The 20601-nt window shown below is 51.3% G+C and overlaps 1 protein-coding gene across 1 annotated transcript in view; it reads right to left on the bottom strand.

Moving 5' to 3' along the window:
- The window catches only part of AFAP1L1 (actin filament associated protein 1 like 1), a 297654-nt gene extending 288916 nt beyond the window's left edge, over positions 1 to 8738 (bottom strand). Inside the window, exon 1 of the mRNA XM_069651391.1 lies at positions 7761 to 8738. Coding sequence (XP_069507492.1) covers positions 7761 to 7776 — 16 coding nt within the window. The 5' untranslated portion in view covers positions 7777 to 8738. The remainder of the gene's footprint in view (positions 1 to 7760) is intronic.
- Positions 8739 to 20601: the final 11863 nt, after the last annotated feature.

Genomic DNA, 20601 nt, shown 5'->3' with positions numbered 1-20601 from the left:
TGCATTGTAGAGCATACTTTTAACAAAAAAATGGGTAAATAACCAATCAGTTTGCAAATGGTGCTGGGGGGCCCAGAGGGCAGGCATGACATTTTTTACTGGACATCTATGATAGATGTCCAGTAAAAAGTTACCATCCCTGTCTCCTGGGCCCCACTGGGCCTAACACAATCAACATGATTATGTGTGTATGCAAGGCGCTGCACATTCATACAGCAATCACTCTATCATTCACACGAGCATCCATCACCATACACTCACTCATAACATAAGCATACACGCATCCATACACATGTTTAAATAAAAACAATGAACATAAACATACCTTCTGCATTGGCCTGCGTGTGGGTGCTGAAACGCCCTGCTCCAGGCTGCACTGTCCGTATGTGCGAGAAGGCGCACGAGCTCCCCCTCGGACATACAGACATGCAGTGCCCCAGCCAGCATTTCCAATGAGCTATGCAATGCTGGCGAAGCAAAACACCCCAGCACTTGCATGGCTCAGTGAGCATGTGCGGCTGGGGAACTAAACTGAACTGTCAAAGGGAAACAGTGTTTCCCTTTGACAGTTCAGCCAGCCCAGGAGCACTCCATCAGCTGGAAAAAGCAGCGAGGGAGTGCTCACTGTTTCACTGGGCTGGCTCCTTAGCTCCTCCATAATGGGTGAGGGGCCACTGGGTGGGCGTCCCCTCGCCATTATGGATGAGCCGCCAGGCTCGTACTGGCCTATAGGGCAATGCCTGTACCAGAAATGTAAAATGCTAGTGTGGGCCAGTCAAAATGGGCCACCATTTTGGCCAATGTGGACCAGGTTTATGAGTTACTTAAATATGCAGTTAGTAATTTTGACCATTGTTGCTGAATATATCACAATGTACTTACATTTTAACACAAAGCACCCCCTTGGGTACTATTGAAACAGTGGACCTCATTACAACCCTGGCGGTAGCTGTGCCGGTAAAACGGCACGGCTGCCGCTGGAGTTGTATCCGGGTCCGCCACCCGCGAATGGGCAATTACCGGGTCATGCCGAGTTGGGCAGACCTGATAATTGCCCTTTCGCGGGTGCCGGTACCGGTAGAACCCCATTCCCATCAGAGCCCCATAGGGCTCAATGGGAATGGGGAGCTCGGATGCACCGGCACCGTTAATAATGGTGCCGGTGCATCCGACGAGCTGTGCTCACGGGTACCGCACGGCCTGCCAGGTCAGACCTGGCGGGCTGTCAGACACCCGCGAGCACAACTCGTACTATGGCGGTACGGTAGCAATGGTGCCGGTAGCTTAACAGCACCATTGTTACCGTACCGCCATAGTTGTAATGAGGCCCAGTCTGTGACTAAAGGAATGAATATCCATTTACAACTGCGGGCCGCTTTTTCATTGTTGCCTGAGACAGTTTCATGTTTCAACCCGACCATGTGAGCCACCCCAGCCCATTTCTTCCAATCTAAAAAAAAAAAAAAAAAAAAAGTTTTTTTATAAAAAATATTTCTTGCTGAGCTCTCAGACCCCCCAGGGATGCACCCACGGACCCCTGGGGGGTCGCGACCCACAGTTTGAATACCGCTGGCCTAATTACAAGGTCAGCAGTGCGACAAAAATCGTCTGTAATGCGGTGGCAACTCTATTATCACTGCATTACTGCATCGCCCGAATATCCGGTTTGGCAGTGAGGTGGAGGAAAAACCTCCAGCAAAATGCTGCAGGTAATTCTGCTGCCTTACCACCAGAAAGCAGCAACTCTGCGGAAATCCCTATGGAGTCCTATGGAACTAACACCGTCTACCACCACTTGTGATTCAGCCGTAATTCTGCCTGCCCAAGTGGCGGTACCAGTACTTTCCGTTTGGTGGTATTTCGGCAGATTTACTGTCAAAATACCACCAAACTTTTAATGAGCCCCTAAGTCTGATCCAAGGCGGCCTCTGCCACAGTTCTAAAAGCTTTTCTCTGATAAGGTGCATTCTTGGTGTATACTGTTTAGCTTTTCGATTCCTGAAGCCAGAGGTGTGAGTGTTAAAAGTGCTTTCTAGGTTCTAAAATCTGCATGCGCCAAGAACAAGCATTCATAAAGCCACCCACTTCTCCTTTCCCAAAGACCACCTCTGTAGCCCGCTGTGCCTTCCCCAAGTAACCGGCAAGCACTGTAGGTGGCATGCATAGTAAACTCTTCTGAGAGGAGCACAGTATCCTGCACTCTCTCTGGTACCTTATTTGTGCTCCCAGAAGCCAAAACTAATATTGGTGCTGAAGAGCCGCCTTCAATACAAACTCATGCAGCCTCACTCAGTAGTGATAAGTCACCAGCCTAGAGTCAATACTAACAGTGTCACTAAAGTGCCACCAATAGCCACAAACTAATGGTGACACGAAAGCACAATCTATGAAACTAGGTAATCTTACTGAGTGGCAGTAAAGCACTGCCGAGGAGCAAAACTGGATACTGGCCTAAAGAGCAACTCGTGAGCCAAAACGATATAGCATCCAAAAATGAGCTAAAAGATGTCCCGAGGCCATAACTAATGCTGCAACTAAAACGACAACTATGAGCCACACATGGGTGGCCTTACTGACAGGGGTGGGCTGGGAACCAAAAGAGGCCCTGGAAATCATTTTCAAAGTGGCCCCATATTATACATGTTCAGCAAGTCCAGCCTTTTTCCTATGGGAACATTTGGAAGTACCACACAAAAAAGGCCCAGTGTGCCGAGGGCTACCGGGGAATCTCCAGAGTTCCCTATTGGCCAATCCACCCGTGCTTACTGACAGATGCTAAGGCACCGCATGCAAGCACAACTAAGCAGCCTGCGATGCATTGGTACATAACAGTAAAACCTCAACTAAGTTTTATTTTCCTGCAATTGCAACAGTCTACCAAATATGCATGCAATGTAACCCACTAACATACATGTTTACCAAATATGCATGTCTAGGAAAGCACTGCCTGACATGTAACTGCAGAGCCCTCAACTGCAATCAGTCACTCAAGGGATAGTCGCATAACTCTGATTGTTCCAGCTTTTAGCGCAGAACGCCCATATTTGTTGATCGAGTCCTATGCCAAATTCCATTCTCACGCCAGAAATCACTTATTTACTAATATGACAATTCGTACAGCACTCTGAACTGAACATATACAGCGTCTATAACGTTACAGTACTAGTCACCTTGTCCTTCTCCTGCAATGCAAATGACTGTTTCTCATGCATGTTCAGATTAAGGTCTGCTGAACTCCCAAGCTAAAGTGCTCTGTGACCAAGTCAATGGCGGTGAGGCACAACACAAATATTGCACAAAGCAAGGTCATCTCTCCACAGGCATACACTATACCATGGGTGCACAACATACGGCCCGCGGGCCAGTTGCGGCCCGCCATGCTGTTTTGTCCGGCCCGTGAGGCACAAACACTTTCCTAATGGAGGGCGGCCCGCAAGCAGCATTGTCTTCCGGGCCGGACAAAACACTGGCCGTCATTGGCTCAGCACACACGCACCACATCGCTCCTACGAGCCACGTAGTGCGTGTGTGCTGCACCAATGGAGGGCCAGCACTACGGCTGGCGTGGCCAGTAAGGCTTGATGTCGGAAGGCATTTCAGCCTTGCTGGCCACGCCAGCCGTAGTACCACTCACATCGCCAGTGTTCCAGGTTACCTGCCTTCCAGCACGTCCGGTAAGTGGTCTGTTTATTTGTGTTTGTGTGTCGGGTCTGTTCTGCTGTATGTTTGTGTTGTGAATGTTGAGATGGGGGGGTGGGTGTCGGATGTGTATGAATGTTTGTTTTTGAGTGTTTGTGTTGTGCATGTTGAGATGGGGGTGCAGGGTGTTGGATGTGTATGAATGTTTGTTTTTGAGTGTGTTGTGTATGTTTAGATGGGGGTGTGGGGGGTGTTGGATGTGCATGAATGTTTGTTTTTGAATGTTTGTGTTGTGTATGTTGAGATGGGGGCTTGGGGGGTGTCGGATGTGTATGAATGTTTGTTTTTGAGTGTTTGTGTTGTGTATGTTGAGATGGGGGTTTGGGGGGGTGTCGGATGTGTATGAATGTTTGTTTTTGAGTGTTTGTGTTGTGTATGTTGAGTTGGGGGGTGGGGGGGTGTCGGATGTGTATGAATGTTTGTTTTTGAGTGTTTGTGTTGTGTATGTTGAGTTGGGGGGTGGGGGGTGTCGGATGTGTATGAATGATGAATGTTTGTTTTTGAGTGTTTGTGTTGTGTATGTTGAGATGGGGGTGGGGAGTGTCGGATGTGTATGAATGTTTGTTTTTGAGTGTTTGTGTTGTGTATGTTGAGATGGGGGGGTTGGGGGGGGTGTCGGATGTGTATGAATGTTTGTTTTTGAGTGTTTGTGTTGTGTATGTTGAGATGGGGGGGTTTGGGTCTGTATGGGTGCATGCTTGAGAATGTGTGTTCTGAGTTGGGGGTGGGGGGTTTGGGTCTGTATGGGTGCATGCTTGAGAGTGTGTGTGCTGAGGTGGGGGGTTTGGGTCTGTATGGGTGCATGCTTGAGAGTGTGTGTGCTGAGTTGGGGGTGGGGGGTTTGGGTCTGTATGGGTGCATGCTTGAGAGTGTGTGTGCTGAGTTGGGGGGTGGGCGGTTCGGGTCTGTATGGGTGCATGCTGAGAGTGTGTGTGCTGAGTTGGGGGGTGGGGGATTCGGGTCTGTATGGGTGCATGCTTGAGAGTGTGTGTGCTGAGTTGGGGGTGGGGGGTTCAGGTCTGCATGGGTGCATGCTTGAGAGTGTGTGTGCTGAGTTGGGGGTGGGGGGTTCGGGTCTGTATGGTTGCATGCTTGAGAGTGTGTGTGCTGAGTTGGGGGTGGGGGGTTCGAGTCTGTATGGGTGCTTGCTTGAGAGTGTGTGTGCTGAGTTGGGGTGGGGGATTCGGTCTGTATGGGTGCATGCTTGAGAGTGTGTGTGCTGAGTTGGGGGGTGGGGGTTGGGGTCTGTATGGGTGCATGCTTGAGAGTGTGTTTGGGGCATAGTGTTTGGTTGGGGGTGAGGACATGGGACATAGTGTTTAGTTGGGGGTGGGAGCCATGGGGCATAGTGTTTGGTTGGGGGTGAGGGACATGGGGCATAGTGTTTGGTTGGGGGTGAGGGACATGGGGCATAGTGTTTGGTTGGGGGTGAGGGGGCCATGAGGCATAGTGTTTGGTTGGGGTGGGAGCCATGGGGCATAGTGTTTCGTTGGGTGTGAGAGGGCCATGGGGCATAGTGTTTGGTTGGGGGAGAGGGGGCCATGGGGCATAGTGTTTGGCTGGGGTGAGGGACATGGGGCATAGTGTTTGGTTGGGGGTGAGGGGGTCATGGGGCATAGTGTTTGGTTGGTGGTGGGAGCCATGGGGCATAGTGTTTGGTTGGGGGTGGGGGACATGGGGCATAGTGTTTGCTTGGGGGTGAGGGGGCTATGGGGCATAGTGTTTGGTTGGGGGTGGGAGCCATGGGGCATTGTGCTTGGTTGGGGGTGGGGGACATGGGCATGGGGCATAGTGTTTGGTTGAGGGTGAGGGGGCCATGGGGCATAGTGTTTGGTTGGGGGTGGGGGACATGGGGCATAGTGTTTGGTTGGGGGTGAGGGGGCCATGGGGCATAATGTTTGGTTGGGGTGGGGGACATGGGCATGGGGCATAGTGTTTGGTTGGGGTGAGGGACATGGGGCATAATGTTTGGTTGAGGGTGAGGGGGCCATGGGGCAAAGTGTTTGGTTGGGGGTGAGGGAACCATGGGGCATAATGTTTGGTTGGAGGTGGGGGACATGGGCATGAGGCACAGTGTTTGGTTGGGGTTGAGGGGGCCATGGGGCACAGTGTTTGGTTGGGGGTGAGGGGGCCATGGGGCATAGTGCTTGGATGGGGGTGGGGGACATGGGCATGGGGCATAGTGTTTGGTTGGGGGTGGGAGCCATGGGGCATAGTGTTTGGTTGGGGGCGAGGGGGCCATGGGGCATAGTGTTTGGTTGGGGGTTAGGGGGCCATGGGGCATAGTGTTTGGTTGGGGGTGGGAGTCATGGGGCATAGTCTTTGGTTGGGGGTGGGAGCCATGGGCATAGTGTTTGGTTGGGGGTCAGGGGGCGATGGGGCATAGAGTTTGGTTGGGGGTGGGAGCCATGGGGCATAGTGTTGCACTCCAAGAGTGAACCCAATAATAAAGCTAAAACAGGCACAGTTAGGAGATGTACATCCTTTGCTTTTTTGAGGAAACCTGACTCAATGAAGGCCATACTCCTCTTGGGCAACCCAAACAGCAAACTATAGCAGTCCAAAATAACGGAATATCCAATCATAGGTCAATAAAATATATATAATTTAATTAAACAGACAATATACAATAACTAAATCGAAATAAATTATAACAATGGAAAATGTGTAGTACAAAATGTAAGTTTGAAATGCAATAAAAATCGTTACCCCTCAAAAACATATTCTTTTTCCATGTGTTTAATACAAATTGGGGGTTGAAAAAGCCTCCTGCCACGCCCCACCTACCACCCCACCCACATTTACTTTTCAGCCCACTATAGCCCTCATGTAAGGTACTTTCGGCCCTCTGTCAAAATTAGTTGTGCACCCCTGCACTATACAAATATTTGCTTCACTTTGCTGGACTAATGCGAAGGCTATGATTCAAAACTAAAAAGTGACCACACCAATGTAGCACAGGTACTGCTGGTTATCACAGCATCATAAGGTGACTAGGTGCCACCTACGTCCCCTGCACACCACACCCACCAGCATATTGCAGGCACCACAACCTTACAGCTCAGAGTGGGTGCTGCAGGTTCGATGGGATGGGAGTTTAAGATGGGTAGAGTCACTTCTGTGAATTGTGAGGCCCAGAAACGGTGGATCATTGTATGATGGGTTGCGAAAAGTTCAGACCTCAGAGGGAATCGCTAATAGCCAGGATGAGTAGCATCGGGGTGTCAGCAAGGAGTATATCTTACTTGCTTCACCTCAAAACGCGGTCAGAGGATAAGCAGTGCAGGTTCCTCCTTCGGTATGTTTAGGCCGACTGGGAAGTGGGAGGAGCTTCAGCAGTAGAGGTGCGCATCAGTATGTTAGGCAGACTGGGAAGTGGGAGGAGCTTCAGCAGTAGAGGTGCGCATCAGTATGTTAGGCAGACTGGGAAGTGGGAGGAGCTTCAGCAGTAGAGGTGCGCATCAGTATGTTAGGCAGACTGGGAAGTGGGAGGAGCTTCAGCAGTAGAGGTGCGCATCAGTATGTTAGGCAGGCTGGGAAGTGGGAGGGGCTTTAGCAGGAGAGGTGCGCATCAGTATGTTAGGCAGACTGGGAAGTGGGAGGAGCCTTAGCAGTAGAGGTGCGCAGCTGACAAGGGGGAATAACCGCGAACACAATCTCTCCAGATGGAATTCCCTCTCCAGATGGAACTCACTGGCTCCGGCCCTTGAGGAGTCATGCCAGCAAGAAGAAGGCGGCCTGTCAAGGGCCACCTCCTGATTCCAAGCCACCTGTATCACCACCAGCAGAACAGGCGCACAACAGCTCGCGCACTTCAGGGTAACGCAGCGAGAGAATGCGTGATACACCACACGCACACATCACATGCAGGAGATACACTCACGCGGAACACTATACACATGCAGGCCCTGGCAACGCCAGTGCACTTGTGCCATCCGCAGGACTAAAGCACGCGACCTGCTGGATGCCACGGCACTATGTGCAAGATGGCACTACCATACCCGTGCCCCTTGCAGGCCAGACTCACAGCCGCCCAGGCGCCGCAGGGTGGTAAACCTTACCATGTATCCGCTCCATGTTGAAGCTTGTTGCTTGGAGAAGAGGCGGCGGCCGACCGTCGTCCTTAGAACGTCTGCCCCATGCCAAGGGGGCGCACTCAGGCGCGAGGTGTCTTCAGCTCCTTTGGCAGATGGCAGAGGGCAACGCGAGTTCAGAGCACACTGCCCTCGGCGTGGACCAGGGCACAAGAAGGGGCAGTGATGCGCCCGTGGGATCCCTGATCCTTAGACGCGACTTTGGAAGTGAGCACAGGGTCAGCAACCAGTGTTCACTAGAGGGCATAGAAGAGTGTGACCCAGTCCCGGTCACCACGAAGCAGTGTCCAAAGAACGCCGCCTGCCCTGAAATTACCGGGCAGTGCCCTGTGGTACTGGGGACGCGGTCCAGGTGGGTTCTGAATGCTGGTCTTTCTAAGCCCAGGCTTTCAAATAAGTAGAGAACCCGCTTTTTGCAGTGGGCAACTTTGGGGATCTGTCACCTCTGTCCATGTGCACTGACGGGACGATGCTCCTGGAACTGTCCGGGACACTGGTCGGTGGCCCCAGGGGCGTCCTGAGACAGTTCGTACTGTAGGAGCGCGCGAGAGAAACGTGGCCACCCACACTCCCCCCACAGGGGAGGGCAGCCCTCCTCGCCGGTCCCTGACACTTGGTGGCACTGATCGGCGCTTCGAGTGTCCCACTTGCTTCCGCCGCTCGTAATGCTGCCCACACAAGCCTGTAACCCCTTCTGAGCTTGGTCACTGGGTCCGGCGCTGCCCGCCGTGACCCTTGAACTTGGGACCCGGCGCCGCGACGCTGCAGCCTCTCGAACTCACTCCTGAGACTGACAGCCTCTGTCCCTGGGCTCCCTGCACTTGCCCGGTGGCCGGCCCTGGGTCTTAGCGCCCTTCAGGACCGGCCCTGGTCAGGATGCTGAGCATTGCTGTCGAGCCTTCGCAGGGAGTGGCTCTGGAGATCCGAGCCCATCCCTCTCCCAGACCCTCTCATGCCCGAGCAGGCGAGCGGCACTCCCTGCTCCCACCTCTCCCGGCTTCGTCGTCCCACGTCCATTCATAGCTGTCAGAAGCTTTACGTGCCGCAGCAGGGCCCAGGGTTTATTTTAAGATCCACAATCCCCTTGATGCAGTGCACGGTAATTCACCCCTGGCACTCCCCGCATTTATGAATACCTAACCAGAGTGAACTCGCCTCTGTCACCGACTTCACCTAAAATAAAGGTTTTTACAAGGAGAAAGCTAGCTCAGTCCATCGAGCGCAAGCTTCTGAGATCTGATAGCAGCCTGCAGGCAATAGACCCGAATCCCCGCATGGCAGAATCCACTCTTCATCGCTTTCAGGCCAATACATTGAAAACTATCGAGTTGGGATAACAATAACGAGATAGCTCAGTGGGTTGAGTGCCTGTTTTCAGGTCATTGTACAATGTACAAGCTACAGGGTTTACTTCTGGTTCATCCTCCCGGGGTAGATATAGGGAGATGATACACTTGTACCAAGAGTCTCACTGTAACACCTGGGACCCACGTTGAAATCCTAGGTGGACTCTGCCTTTCACCCTTCCAAGATAGAGAAAATACGTATCCTTGAGTGATGAAATGACGACTGCTCTGCCAGAGTACAAGGATGAGTAGTGGCTGAAGCGCCTACTCAGCCCCACACTACTAAATAACCAGCTGTGATCAGGCACAGCCAGACAGGTATATATATCTGTTGTCATTTCTAGGCCCAGGACAAGCTACACTGGTCAGAAGGGATGTGAGCTGGGACAGAAGCAATCCAAACGTAGTGCAGTGATACCAAAATACAACCATCTCCAACTAATGTTCGATGAACAAATAAGCATTATAATAAACTGACAAAAATGCACACAACTAATGAAAACACTACTGGCCCACCACTGTAAGGAAACAAACAGAGAAAGCAGACTGTAGAACAACCAGGAACTCTGGGTTTGTGACGGGGTGCTGAGGCAAATGATTTTAGCAGTACAATGTCAAAGTTATTGAAGGTAATATTAATCATGGTAGAGAATGCCGACTTACAGGTCACTAGGGCCCTTTGATGGGGACCAGCAGGACAGCACACTTCATATACCCGTTTGTGTGTTTCAGAGCCAAATGGTGCGTCGAACCGAGAGTCTTATCTGTGTCAGTGCCCAGCCCAGGACGAGTTAGAGAGCAGCTGAAATGTATTCCTATGATGGAGTGCTGTTTGAAAGTGGTGATGGGCTGCAGGCCAAAGGTGCTGGGAAATGACAGGAGGTGTCAGGTTGGTGGCTGTGAAGACGCCGGTGGGGGGGTCTGTACTTCTGCTCTCCATATGGTAGAGGAGAGACACAGAGGACCCCAGCCAAGATTCTCTATTATTGGTATCGTGGTCGAGCAATCAAGGCCTAGTTTCTCAGGTGGTGATGCAGGCCGGTCCTTAAGTACAGTGTAGACCCCAAGCAACCACAAAGGAATGTCCGCACACTGTATCGGTTAAAACACAGTCTTTATATAATTAATATTCAAAGTTATGTACAGTATCACGATAACTCACTTTGTACTCGGAAAATCAGCAATGGCAAATACATACAGTTCTAAAGTGGTACCACAAACGTTATTAGACCTCATTAAAGTGCATACGGTCGGAATAACACACAGATCAAAATAAAGAGGAAAGCAACAGTAGAGAGAGGAAGGAAAGCAAGATGGCTGAACCATTGGCAGAATGCTGGCCCCGTACCACTGGACACAGTTCTGTGTGGAGATCCCCCCACCTAGGCAACCTGTAAAGCAAAGATGTATCACAAGCCCATTCCATATATTGTTCACACTAGACTTCCCAATAGTTCTGCAACCCCAAAGTACCTGGCGTTGTAGCGTTCCTCGTCAGGGAATCAACAGCCCTTTTTTGAGTGCCCTCCCTTTAAGGCAGGAGTCACGGGTCGAACGTCCGATGGAGAACAGGGTGAACTACAGCGGTGAAGTGGCAGCTTCGTTCCTAGCCGTGCTCGTTGGCGGGGAAACGTAAACGTCCTGCAAGGAAGAAGCGTGTGGGGCACCTCGGTGTCGATAGTTCTGGACCGCAAAGAGTTTGAAGAACTGTGGCCCAGCAAGGGCGTCGAGTCATCAGTGTCTCTGTGGTCATTGGGTGGCGGGAAACCCACCAGTGGGTGCTCCTCGGCGCGTCAACGGTCAGGCCTTCTCCCGCAGGATACAGCGGCGATGATGCAGACGAGAGCGTCCTTGGATCAAATGAAGTTCTTAGGCAAACGGGAGCACGGCGGCTCCAGTCAGCGACGGCGGTCGTCGACAGTGGCGGACAATAGTCTGGGCGCTTCTCTTTGGGATTCCGCAGCAGTCCCCATATCGGGTCGGCAGCCTGTCGAAGGCCTGTCTAACAGGGAACTTTGGCAAAGATCAGCTGGTGCACGATGGTCCCTCGTAGCTCGGGAAGAGGGCGCCTTACCAGGTCCTCTCTGGGTCAGTCCTTGGAGGCACAGCAGCTTTCAGATCGTGAAGGAGAGCAACAGCAATTCTTCTCTTCCAGCAGGGCTTCAAGGTCAAGCGTCAGTTTCACTCCAGTTACTCTTTGTGTAGTTTGGACTTCAGCTCTGAACACTTCTGAACACGATTCCTAGCAGTGAGAGGTCCCCAGATATACGGTTGATCTCCCATTCATTCCGCTGGGTCACACTTAAGCATCCAATCACTACGAAGGGCAGTCATGCAGGCAGGCAACCAATCAGGTGCATAGTGCACTCAGTCCATTCACTTTTCTCCAGACACTCACAACAAGTTATGAGTTTTGGGACAAGTACCCATCCATTCAACACTCCATACTGCATTCATACCAGTTTCGGGCACGGCTGTCTCAGTCATTGTGTCAACCACCAGATACTAGACATCCAAACTCAGAATGCGTATTCGTCACACATTCTATTCACCCAGGTCCCACCCACAGACGTACCCACAACATACGGTCGTTGAGAAGGCTCCAGCCAGTCTGGTCTGCACTTCCTCACACTACCATATAAGGAACTTCCACCCAACAGCCAGTCAGGGGGAAGGGCCAGAGTCAGGGCTTCCCAGGACTTCGGGAAGATCAAGTTAACAGGCGATGGAAGGCAAGAGGCCATGGGGGGCATCTTGTCTCCATCAGGAACCTACTGATTCCAATGACAGGGCCTGGGCATCCCAAAATGGAGGACACTCAGGGCACCAGTCAATTCAGCACGGAGCTGCCACCAGCCCATACCCTGCTCTGTGGGCCACACACAGGTGCCTAAAAACATACACTAGGGGCACAGGGTTGCACCCCTACCCATGGGTGCCGTAAGGGTATCCCAAGGGTCTGTTCACCAAACCAAAAGAGAGAGCTGCACCGCCAGGAGTCCCACATGAACTCCTGCGTGGAAAACACAACAGAACACACAATAACAATCAGTAAAGGACAAGGATACAGAGGCCCTGTCCCTCCGATGCATTTCCAGCATCACAGTCGCCCCCCCAGACTGAGGTTAGGGTGTCTAATCTCCCACGATTAGACACCCTAACTGTGGTGGCCTTTCCAGAAGGTCAACATACCTTCTGGAAAGGCCATCTGCATTATCGTGACTCTTCCTTGGTCTGTGCTCTATGGTGAAGACTAGCCCTTGCAGGCTAATGGACCACCTTAGCAGTTTCGGGTTTTCACCCTTCATCTGCATAAGCCACTTCAAGGGCTTATGATCGGTTTGGTCCTTGAAGGTAGACCCGGTAAAATAGGGTCTAAAACGCCCAAGGCTCCAAACTATACTAAAACATTCCTTTTCAACACTAGCCCACCTAAGTCCCCTACCCTTAAATTGTCCACTGATGAAGATGATCGGATGTTCTCTTCCTTTGTCATCTAACTGGGACAAGACAGCTCCAATTCCGGTGTCGCAGGCATCAGTTTGAACGATAAAGGGCTTGCTGTAATCAGGCAAACACAACACAGACTTTCTTCCAAGCCATCAAAGGCCCTCTGACAGTGTTCAGTCCAATTAACCTTCCTAGGTTGTTTGGGTGAAGTCAGAGCTGTCAGGGGTGCAGCTATGGTTCCATAGTATGCCATGAAATTGCGATAATACCCAGTGAGGCCCAAAAAGGCTCTCACCTGGGTTTGAGTAGTGGGAGTCTCCCAGTCACGTACATCCTGTACCTTACTGGGGAGAGGTTGGATTTGACCCCCTCCTACCTCATGACCAAGATACGGGACTTTCCCGTGAGCTATCTGGAACTTGGTGGCCTTGATAGTGAGGTTAGCCCTTTTCAAGGCCTGCAACACTTTATCCAGATGTGTCAAATGCTCTTCCCAGGTAGAACTGTAGATGGCAATGTCATCTAGGTAAGCCACACAAAAGGCTTCCAGCCCACTGAGCGCATGGTTTACCAATCTCTGTAAAGTGGCACAGGCATTTTTCAACCCAAAAGGCATGACCCTAGACTGGTAGAGTCCATCAGGGGTTCAGAACACCGTCTTTTCCTTGGAATGGTCCGACAGAGCTATTTGCCAATAGCCTGAGGTAAGGTCAAAGGTGCTCACACATTTGGGAGCACCTATGGTGTCCACAAGCTCATCAGCCCTGGGCAATGGGTGCACATCAGTTTTGGTGACGGCATTGACTCCTCGGTAGTCCACACAGAACCTCCAATCCTTGGCAGCTGTCTGGGAACTTGCCCTGGGGACAAGGACCACTGGACTGAACCAGGGACTGGTTGAGGGTTCAATAACACCCAGATCCAACATCTTGGCGACCTCAGCCTGGATTTGGTTCTTAACTGTATCTGACATACGGTAGCACCTGCTTTGACAGGCACACTGTCACCAGTGTCAATCTCGTACCTACACCACGGTGTAAGGCCTGGTGTCAGTGAAAACAGAGAGGCATGCTGCCGGAGCAAAGCCCTGCAGGCCTTCTGCTGCTCTGTCATCAGATCGGGAGAGAGATGTACTCCCTCCACTGAGCCATCCTGAGGGTTGCTATGCAGCAAATCAGGAAGGGGCTCACTCTCATCCTCTACTTGCTCTGAAGCTAGCAAGAGACATGGGACTTCGGCTCGTCTGTGGAAAGGCTTGAGCCTATTGACATGGAATACCTGAGGGGCTACCCCAGAGGCTCCTATGTCAACCAGATAATTGACCTCGCCCATCTGAATGGTCCAGTCCATTTATTTGCCAAAGCCCGAGGCTTGGTAGGTTCCATCACAAGGACCTCGTGCCCCAGAGTCCAATCTACTTGTGATGCTTTAAGGTCATGCCAGTACTTATTCAATTCCTGGCTGGCTTTGAGATTCGTTGTTGCCTGACCCATCATCTGTGTCATCCTCCATCTGCGGCCTAACACATAGTCCCCCACTTGCTTGGTGGGACCTGGAGGGGTGGCTTCCAAACCTTCTCTGATTAAGGCAAGGGCCCCCCTTACGGGATGTCCAAAGAGCAACTCAAAGGGGCTGAACCCAACACCCTCTTGAGGTGCCTCTCGGTAAGCAAACAGCAGGCATGGCAGGAGAAGTTCACACTTCTTCCTTAGGGGCTCTTCCAAAGTGCCTAGCATGCCCTTGAGAGTTTTGTTAAATCTCTCAACCAGACCATTGGTCTGGGGATGGTGAGAGGTGGAGAACTTATAGGTTACCCCACATTCTTTCCACATGGTTTTCATGTAACTAGACATGAAGTTGGATCCTCTGCCAGAGACAACCTCCTTAGGGAATCCAACATGGGTGAAAATGCCCAGGAGAGCCCTGGCAACCACCTTGGCAGTAACAGTCCAAAGGGGTATAGCCTCAGGGTACCTGGTGGCATGATAGACCAACACCAGGATGAACCGATGTCCACCTGACGTGGGAGGGTCAAGGGGGCCGACAATGTCGATGCCCACCCTCTCAAATGGCGTGCCAACCACTGGCAATGGCTGCAGTGGGGCAATGACACTGCCTCCAGTCTTGCCAGACAACTGACAAGTTGGGCAGGTCCTGCAGTGGGACTCCACTTCTACTGCCATCCGGGTCCAGTAGAAATGGGCAGAGAGCCTCTGCTTAGTCTTCTTGGTCCCAAGATGACCAGCCAAGGGCACCTCATGCACCAACTGCAGCAGGAAGGGCCTGTAAACCTGGGGTAACACCAAACTCTTGAGGGCACCAGGTTCAGCCTTAGTGGGCTCACTAACAAGGAGCTCACCCTCCCAATAAATTCGGAATGTCGTAGGCACTACTCCTTGCGCCTGGGACATGGCCTGTTTCTTCAAACCCTCGAGAGAGTGGCACTCTCTCTGTCCCTTACAGAAGTCTGCCCAGGAGGGTCCCACTTCAGCTAACAAGCATTGAAGGTCGGGATGATCCTCTGGGTTGAGAGCCTCTCCCACAGGAAAGGCTTCTGGCTATTCTCCCACAGGAGTTGAGATGGGATTCACCACTGGACCCAGCCCATCCGGAGCATGGAACCCAATGGGTGCTGTCGGAACAGCAGGAAGAGCAGGGGCTCCCTCCACAGAGGTGGCCTTTTTACTTTTCCGTTTCCTTCGTGCCTTGGGTTTCCCCGTTGGCAAGGGTGCCGGGCTCGCAGCCAGACCCTGTGTGCTCTGCGATCGGGTGACTGCTACCGCAGCCATGGGTAGACCATCTGTGATCATCCCCAACTCGACCAAATTGTTTCCTAATAAAATGTTCGCAGGCATGTTGTCCTGAACCAGGGCCGGAAGCTTTGCTGTCTTGTCTCCAATCGTAATGTTGACTAAGGCTACAGGCGATAATTTGGGAGGCCCACCAGCTAACCTGGTGGTTCTCAGAGGAGCACTTACATAGTGCACTGGCTTGAGCAGGGTCCTGTCTACCACTGTCATGCTTGCCCCAGTGTCTCTCAAACCAGTAGAAGGCTGGCCATTCAAGAGGACACTTCTCAAAATCCTACGAGTGTTCTGTGGGATAGTCGCCAGTACTTCTGCGTACTGGTCCCAGGCCCCAAGAGACACTAAGGAAATCTCTACAGGAGCACCAAAGATGATCCCTGTAGAGGAGGGGAGGACAGTGGCCTCCACCTCAGGTACAGAGTAGGGATAGGTCAGGCTGACAGCCTGGACTCCAAGTGCCTTACCCTTACACTTGGGGTCACCCCTTCGGTGATCCAGAGCCCCACAATCCCAACAAGTGCCAGGAGTGCGAGGTACGGTACTGGAGCCACTGGGACCCTGCTTTGCAGCAGGCAGACCACTGCTCTTACTCCCACCCACAACAGACTTATCCCCACTAGGTTTTTGGCTCTTCGGAGAGGAAGTTTTTGGTTTACCCGACTGTGACTGCTTTTGGGACTCCTCAGCTTTCTGAGAGGCCCCCTTTTCTTTGTCCTTGTCCTTCCCGCTGGAGTCCTTTGGGGACACCCAGTGGGAGACCCACTTGTCAGCCAACCTAGCCAGCTTAAAGGGGTTCAAAATGTTCTGGTCAGTAACATACTGACGCAGCTCTGGTGAACAGGCTTCCAAAAATGCTCAAAAAAACAAGAGGTGGGACAATTCAACTAACGTTTTCACTTTGTAACCATCAATCCACCCCATAATGTTCATGTGCGCAGCACTCATGCAGTCAATCCCAGACACATTCTCTTGTTTCTTAAAATCCCTGAACCGTTTAAGGTATTGGGTAGACGTCTTGCCAAACTTGGCAATTAAAGCAGACTTCATGCACTCATACTGACCCCTTTCTTCCACACTCAGTTTCAGAATACAGTCATATCCAGTTTGAGGCACTCTGCTTAACAAACACTTAGCCCAATCTCTCCTGTCAACATCATGAATTACACAAGCCATTTCAAATGCTTCAATCCATTGGAGGATATCAGAACCCTCCGCATACACGCCAACCAAAACCATCATAAACATGGTTACTGGGGACCTGACACTCTCAACTGGTTTCGCTGAAGTCTCCACTCAAGCTTTCTCTAACTGGATTCGCTGACATTCAGTGTCCTTGTCTTTGAGTTCAAGATCCCTATTCTTGAGTTCCACTTGCTGTGCCAACTCCTCATTCTTACGCTCAGCATCTATTTCCAACTTGCGATATTCAAAGGCCAATTTCATCCTTAATAACTCAAGCTCCAAGGAACTGCTGGGGTTTCGAACAGAGGCAGCAGGAATGATGGCATTCCCAGAAACAGATTTGGTGACAACCCTCGGGGTAGAGTCCTCATTGGTTGCATCCCCCCCTTCAAGAGTTTCACAATCAGTCTGGTAGTCCACCAGGGCAGCTATCAGCTCAGCCCTAGACTTATCCACAAAGTCTAACTCCTTGGCTTCACAAGCACTCTGGAGAGCCTCTAAGCTCATCCGAGTCAATTTACCATTCGCAATAGATTCCATTGCTTGTAATGCAGTTATCTTGTACACAACTAAACCTCAATATAATAAAGTGCAGATATCCTTTGTAAGTGGCACAGTTATACACTGATTCTTAAAACCATAAGCATCCCACCGCTGCCAGCAGTGTAAAGATGCCGGTGGGGGGGTCTGTACTTCTGCCCTCTATATGGTAGAGGAGAGGCACAGAAGACCCCAGCCAAGATTCTCTATTATTGATATCGTCGTCGAGCAATCAAGGCCTGGCTTCGCAGGAGGGGATGCAGGCCGGTTCTTAAGTACAGTGTAGTCCCAAGCACCCACAAAGGAATGTCCACGCACTGTATCGGTTAAAACACAGTCTTTATATAATTAATATTCAAAGTTATGTACAGTATCACGATAACTCACTTTGTACTCGGAAAATCAGCAATGGCAAATATATACAGTTCTAAAGTGGTACCACAAACGTTATAGATCTCATTAAAGTGCATACGGTCGGAATGACACACAGATCAAAATAAAGAGGAAAGCAACAGTAGAAAGAGGAAGGAAAGCAAGATGGCTGAACAATTGGCAGAATGCTGGCCCCGTACCACTGGACACAGTTCTGTGTGGAGATCCCCCCACCTAGGCAACCTGTAAAGCAAAGATGTATCACAAACCCAGTCCATATATTGTTCACACTAGACTTCCCAATAGTTCTGCAACCCCAAAGTACCTGGCGTTGTAGCGTTCCTTGTTGGGGAATCAACAGCCCTTTTTTGAGTGCCCTCCCTTTAAGGCAGGAGTCACGGGTCGAACGTCCGACGGAGAACAAGGTGAACTACAGCGGTGAAGTGGCAGCTTCGTTCCTAGCCGTGCTCGTTGGTGGGGAAACGTAAACGTCCTGCAAGGAAGAAGCGTGTGGGGCACCTCGGTGTCGATAGTTCTGGACCGCAAAGAGTTTGAAGAACTGTGGCCCAGCAAGGGCGTCGAGTCATCAGTGTCTCTGTGGTCATTGGGTGGCGGGAAACCCACCAGTGGGTGCTCCTCGGCGCGTCAACGGTCAGGCCTTCTCCCGCAGGATACAGCGGCGATGATGCAGACGAGAGCGTCCTTGGATCAAATGAAGTTCTTAGGCAAACGGGAGCACGGCGGCTCCAGTCAGTGACGGCGGTCGTCGACAGTGGCGGACAATAGTCTGGGCGCTTCTCTTTGGGATTCCGCAGCAGTCCCCATATCGGGTCGGCAGCCTGTCGAAGGCCTGTCTAACAGGGAACTTTGGCAAAGATCAGCTGGTGCACGATGGTCCCTCGTAGCTCGGGAAGAGGGCGCCTTACCAGGTCCTCTCTGGGTCAGTCCTTGGAGGCACAGCAGCTTTCAGATCGTGAAGGAGAGCAACAGCAATTCTTCTCTTCCAGCAGGGCTTCAAGGTCAAGCGTCAGTTTCACTCCAGTTACTCTTTGTGTAGTTTGGACTTCAGCTCTGAACACTTCTGAACACGATTCCTAGCAGTGAGAGGTCCCCAGATATACGGTTGATCTCCCATTCATTCCGCTGGGTCACACTTAAGCATCCAATCACTACGAAGGGCAGTCATGCAGGCAGGCAACCAATCAGGTGCATAGTGCACTCAGTCCATTCACTTTTCTCCAGACACTCACAACAAGTTATGAGTTTTGGGACAAGTACCCATCCATTCAACACTCCATACTGCATTCATACCAGTTTCGGGCACGGCTGTCTCAGTCATTGTGTCAACCACCAGATACTAGACATCCAAACTCAGAATGCGTATTCGTCACACATTCTATTCACCCAGGTCCCACCCACAGGCGTACCCACAACATACGGTCGTTGAGAAGGCTCCAGCCAGTCTGGTCTGCACTTCCTCACACTACCATATAAGGAACTTCCACCCAACAGCCAGTCAGGGGGAAGGGCCAGAGTCAGGGCTTCCCAGGACTTCGGGAAGATCAAGTTAACAGGCGATGGAAGGCAAGAGGCCATGGGGGGCATCTTGTCTCCATCAGGAACCTACTGATTCCAATGACAGGGCCTGGGCATCCCAAAATGGAGGACACTCAGGGCACCAGTCAATTCAGCACGGAGCTGCCACCAGCCCATACCCTGCTCTGTGGGCCACACACAGGTGCCTAAAAACATACACTAGGGGCACAGGGTTGCACCCCTACCCATGGGTGCCGTAAGGGTATCCCAAGGGTCTGTTCACCAAACCAAAAGAGAGAGCTGCACCGCCAGGAGTCCCACATGAACTCCTGCGTGGAAAACACAACAGAACACACAATAACAATCAGTAAAGGACAAGGATACAGAGGCCCTGTCCCTCCGATGCATTTCCAGCATCACAGTCGCCCCCCCAGACTGAGGTTAGGGTGTCTAATCTCCCACGATTAGACACCCTAACTGTGGTGGCCTTTCCAGAAGGTCAACATACCTTCTGGAAAGGCCATCTGCATTATCGTGACTCTTCCTTGGTCTGTGCTCTATGGTGAAGACTAGCCCTTGCAGGCTAATGGACCACCTTAGCAGTTTCGGGTTTTCACCCTTCATCTGCATAAGCCACTTCAAGGGCTTATGATCGGTTTGGTCCTTGAAGGTAGACCCGGTAAAATAGGGTCTAAAACGCCCAAGGCTCCAAACTATACTAAAACATTCCTTTTCAACACTAGCCCACCTAAGTCCCCTACCCTTAAATTGTCCACTGATGAAGATGATCGGATGTTCTCTTCCTTTGTCATCTAACTGGGACAAGACAGCTCCAATTCCGGTGTCGCAGGCATCAGTTTGAATGATAAAGGGCTTGCTGTAATCAGGCAAACACAACACAGACTTTCTTCCAAGCCATCAAAGGCCCTCTGACAGTGTTCAGTCCAATTAACCTTCCTAGGTTGTTTGGGTGAAGTCAGAGCTGTCAGGGGTGCAGCTATGGTTCCATAGTATGCCATGAAATTGCGATAATACCCAGTGAGGCCCAAAAAGGCTCTCACCTGGGTTTGAGTAGTGGGAGTCTCCCAGTCACGTACATCCTGTACCTTACTGGGGAGAGGTTGGATTTGACCCCCTCCTACCTCATGACCAAGATACGGGACTTTCCCGTGAGCTATCTGGAACTTGGTGGCCTTGATAGTGAGGTTAGCCCTTTTCAAGGCCTGCAACACTTTATCCAGATGTGTCAAATGCTCTTCCCAGGTAGAACTGTAGATGGCAATGTCATCTAGGTAAGCCACACAAAAGGCTTCCAGCCCACTGAGCGCATGGTTTACCAATCTCTGTAAAGTGGCACAGGCATTTTTCAACCCAAAAGGCATGACCCTAGACTGGTAGAGTCCATCAGGGGTTCAGAACACCGTCTTTTCCTTGGAATGGTCCGACAGAGCTATTTGCCAATAGCCTGAGGTAAGGTCAAAGGTGCTCACACATTTGGGAGCACCTATGGTGTCCACAAGCTCATCAGCCCTGGGCAATGGGTGCACATCAGTTTTGGTGACGGCATTGACTCCT

Source organism: Ambystoma mexicanum, chromosome 3p (assembly GCF_040938575.1).
Source record: "Ambystoma mexicanum isolate Mex_15411 chromosome 3p, UKY_AmexF1_1, whole genome shotgun sequence".
Classification (NCBI taxonomy): domain Eukaryota; kingdom Metazoa; phylum Chordata; class Amphibia; order Caudata; family Ambystomatidae; genus Ambystoma; species Ambystoma mexicanum.
This window is presented reverse-complemented; position numbering and strand designations above follow the sequence as displayed.